We start from the raw sequence: 2,565 nt of genomic DNA, 5'->3' as shown, positions 1-2,565 counted from the left end.
GCACCCAGTTAATGTTGCCCAATACCAAGAACCAGAGAAACAGGATACACGGCCTGTGGCTAAACCCTGATAATGACTATTAGGAAAATACCAGCAGATGCCCCGCCTGGCTGTGCCAGCCACAAAGCAAGGCCTCGGGCCTAGAGGGATGATCTTAGATCTGTAACGGAACATTGGAGAAACCTCCCTACCCACGGTGCCCATTCTAGGGGTGCAACCACCACCAAGCCTTAGAGGCGCGGCCTATTCCGGAGGCCCTTCTGGTTATTCCTTTGCTGAGTTAATATAGTCTGACACCTCCATGTACCCCAGATTTTCCTTGGCTTGCCCTTTGGAACTGGGAAGAGTGTGTTCCAGAAAAAGGCATACCTGGGGATTGGGCACGTGGAGAGGATATTCAAAGGGAGAGACTGCGGGGTGGGGCTGATTCTGGGCCAACCTGCACCCCACGGGTCCCCGGGGCGGGGCAGAACGGGAAAGCGCTTCCCAGGGACCCCGCGGCTGCCATCCCGCCCCCCTGCCCTCCCTCCCTCCCTCCTCCGTGCACGGCCAACTCCGCCTGTCTGAGTCACTGCTGGAGCTGGGGTGGAGCCGGGGAAAGGCGGCCCCAGGCCAGAGCGCAGCCAGCGGCCGAGGGAAGAGCAGGCAGGGCTGTCGGGGATCATGGGGGAGAGCGCGTTGGAGCCGGGGCCTGTGCCCGGATCGCCGGCGGCGGGAGGCCCCGTGCACGCCGTGACGGTGGTGACCCTGCTGGAGAAGCTGGCCAGCATGCTGGACGGGCTGCAGGAGCGGCTGGGTGGCCTGGCACGGAGGCAGGGAGGGCTGGCGGGCTCGGTGCTCCGCATCCAGAAAGGCCTGGGCGAGCTGAGCAGCAGCCACGACCGGACGAGCAACAGGCTGGAGCAGCTGCTCAGCAAGACGGAGCGCGTGGGCTCGCACGCCGATGTGGCCCAGGAGCGCGCAGTGCTCCGCGCCGCCCAGATGCAGCGGCTGGAGGCCAACCACGGGCTGCTGGTGGCCCGCGGGAAGGTCCGTGTCCTGCTCTTCAAGGTCAGTGACCCCAGCCCCCACCTCCGGGGTCTTTTCCCGCCTCCCGGCCACCCTCTGGGGGCTCCCCCCACCCCCATTCGCCTGCCACACCCACATTCCCGACGCGCCCTCCGGCCCGCCACCGTGCAGCCGGCTTCCAGAGCCGCACCACCCCTTTCCCACCACCCTGGGCTCCCTCGCTGCACGCCCCAGCCAGCCCGGCCAATCAGCGGCCGCGCAGCCACGCCACGTCCACACGATTTGCTCCAAGTCCCCGTCCATCCCCGAGGGAAGCCTACGATGCAGAAAGTGGGTCCTATCCCACGACATTTCTCTGCCTCCTCGAGTCCTTACCCCTGGGGCCACCATCCCAACCTCCACCGTCTCCAGTGGACGGACGCCTGCGGTTCTCAGCGCTCCCTCCCTCCGCTCCCACCCCTCTCCCATTCCACCCCGGGAGGGTAAGGGATGCTGCGGGGGTTGTAATTAAGGCGTGAGGTTCAGGCCGGTGCGGGGCGCCGAGCTGCCGGTTCAGTGCTGTGTCCATCACATGTAGGAGGAGGCGGAGATCCCAGCTAGCGCCTTCCAGAAAGGGCCCGAGCCCCTCGGCCCTGTGGACCCGTCAGAGCCCAGCCCAGAACAGCCGGAGGCCGAAGGCGGGGAGAGCTCCGACGAGGAGCCAGTGGAGTCCAGGGCCCAGCGGCTGCGGCGCTCCGGGTTGCAGAAGGTCCAGAGTTTGCGAAGGGCCCTTTCGAGCCGGAAGGGCCCTGCCGCACCCACGCCCGCCAAGCCACCTCGCCTTGGGCCCGTCCGCAGCGCTGAAGGCCAGCCCGACGGCCAGCCCGAAGCAGCCCCGGCGCTGGAGCCCACAGCAGAGTCAGAGCCGCCGCAGAACACCGAGGAAGATCCCGGGAGACCCGGGGCTGCAGAGGCGGCTGTGCTCCAAATAGAGAGTACCGCCTGATGGCCGGTGCCCCCTTGGTTCGCTTCTCCCAAAATAAATCCTCCACCGCATGCAGCATTTACGCCCAAATAAGGAGTGACTCCTGCTTCCACTGCCTCTGGCTTCTGCTCTCAGCTCCTTCAGCCTAGCACCCTGTGCTGTCTCACACTTCGGTGTTGCAGCCACCATCAATAAAAGTGGTTTCGTCTAGTCTAGACTCCATGCGAAAGGGAAGGGCTGGGGCTGGGAGCAGGGAAAGGACAGTGCAAGGACTCAGACAGATGCTGGAACCTGGAATGCGACTTCAAAAATCATTCATGGTGTGATGTCTTTTAGCTTCCACGAATTCTGGGCTCTGCTCCAGTAGCACACGAGAGAATATCCCTCGACCTCTCGCTCCTTACAGAGTCTCAGCCCTCTTCTCATTCCTTTGATACTCACTACCAGGACTCCAGGCCTTACCTACAAACCACTTTTACCCCAGATTACTCTTCTGAGCTGCTGTTGTGAATTTCTTCAAACTTAGTGTGTGCAAAAGAAGCTATCTTCTGTCATTTAATTCAGTTCTAATTTTGCAAGCTTTTTTAAAGCAC

At 62.7% G+C, this 2,565-nt stretch overlaps 1 protein-coding gene across 1 annotated transcript; it reads left to right on the top strand.

The window, feature by feature from the left end:
* The first annotated feature begins 583 nt into the window (after window positions 1–583).
* Window positions 584–2,182, top strand: CAVIN3 (caveolae associated protein 3). Its single transcript, XM_004621179.2, has 2 exons — window positions 584–1,050; window positions 1,586–2,182. The coding sequence occupies exons 1-2, from the start codon at window positions 664–666 to the stop codon at window positions 1,991–1,993; spliced, it is 795 nt and encodes a 264-aa protein (XP_004621236.1). The 5' UTR covers window positions 584–663; the 3' UTR covers window positions 1,994–2,182.
* Window positions 2,183–2,565: the final 383 nt, after the last annotated feature.

The sequence above is a fragment of the Sorex araneus genome, chromosome 6 (assembly GCF_027595985.1).
Source record: "Sorex araneus isolate mSorAra2 chromosome 6, mSorAra2.pri, whole genome shotgun sequence".
NCBI lineage: Eukaryota > Metazoa > Chordata > Mammalia > Eulipotyphla > Soricidae > Sorex > Sorex araneus.
Note: the sequence above shows the minus strand (reverse complement) of the source record. Positions and strands in the feature narration are given on the sequence as shown.

Bases quoted from the DNA above. Each gene is read 5' to 3' on its own strand.
- CAVIN3 (XM_004621179.2), top strand. From the start codon at position 664: ATGGGGGAGAGCGCGTTGGAGCCGGGGCCTGTGCCCGGATCGCCGGCG. The intron at 1,051-1,585 runs GTCAGTGACCCC...CATCACATGTAG, and splicing joins TCCGTGTCCTGCTCTTCAAG to GAGGAGGCGGAGATCCCAGC.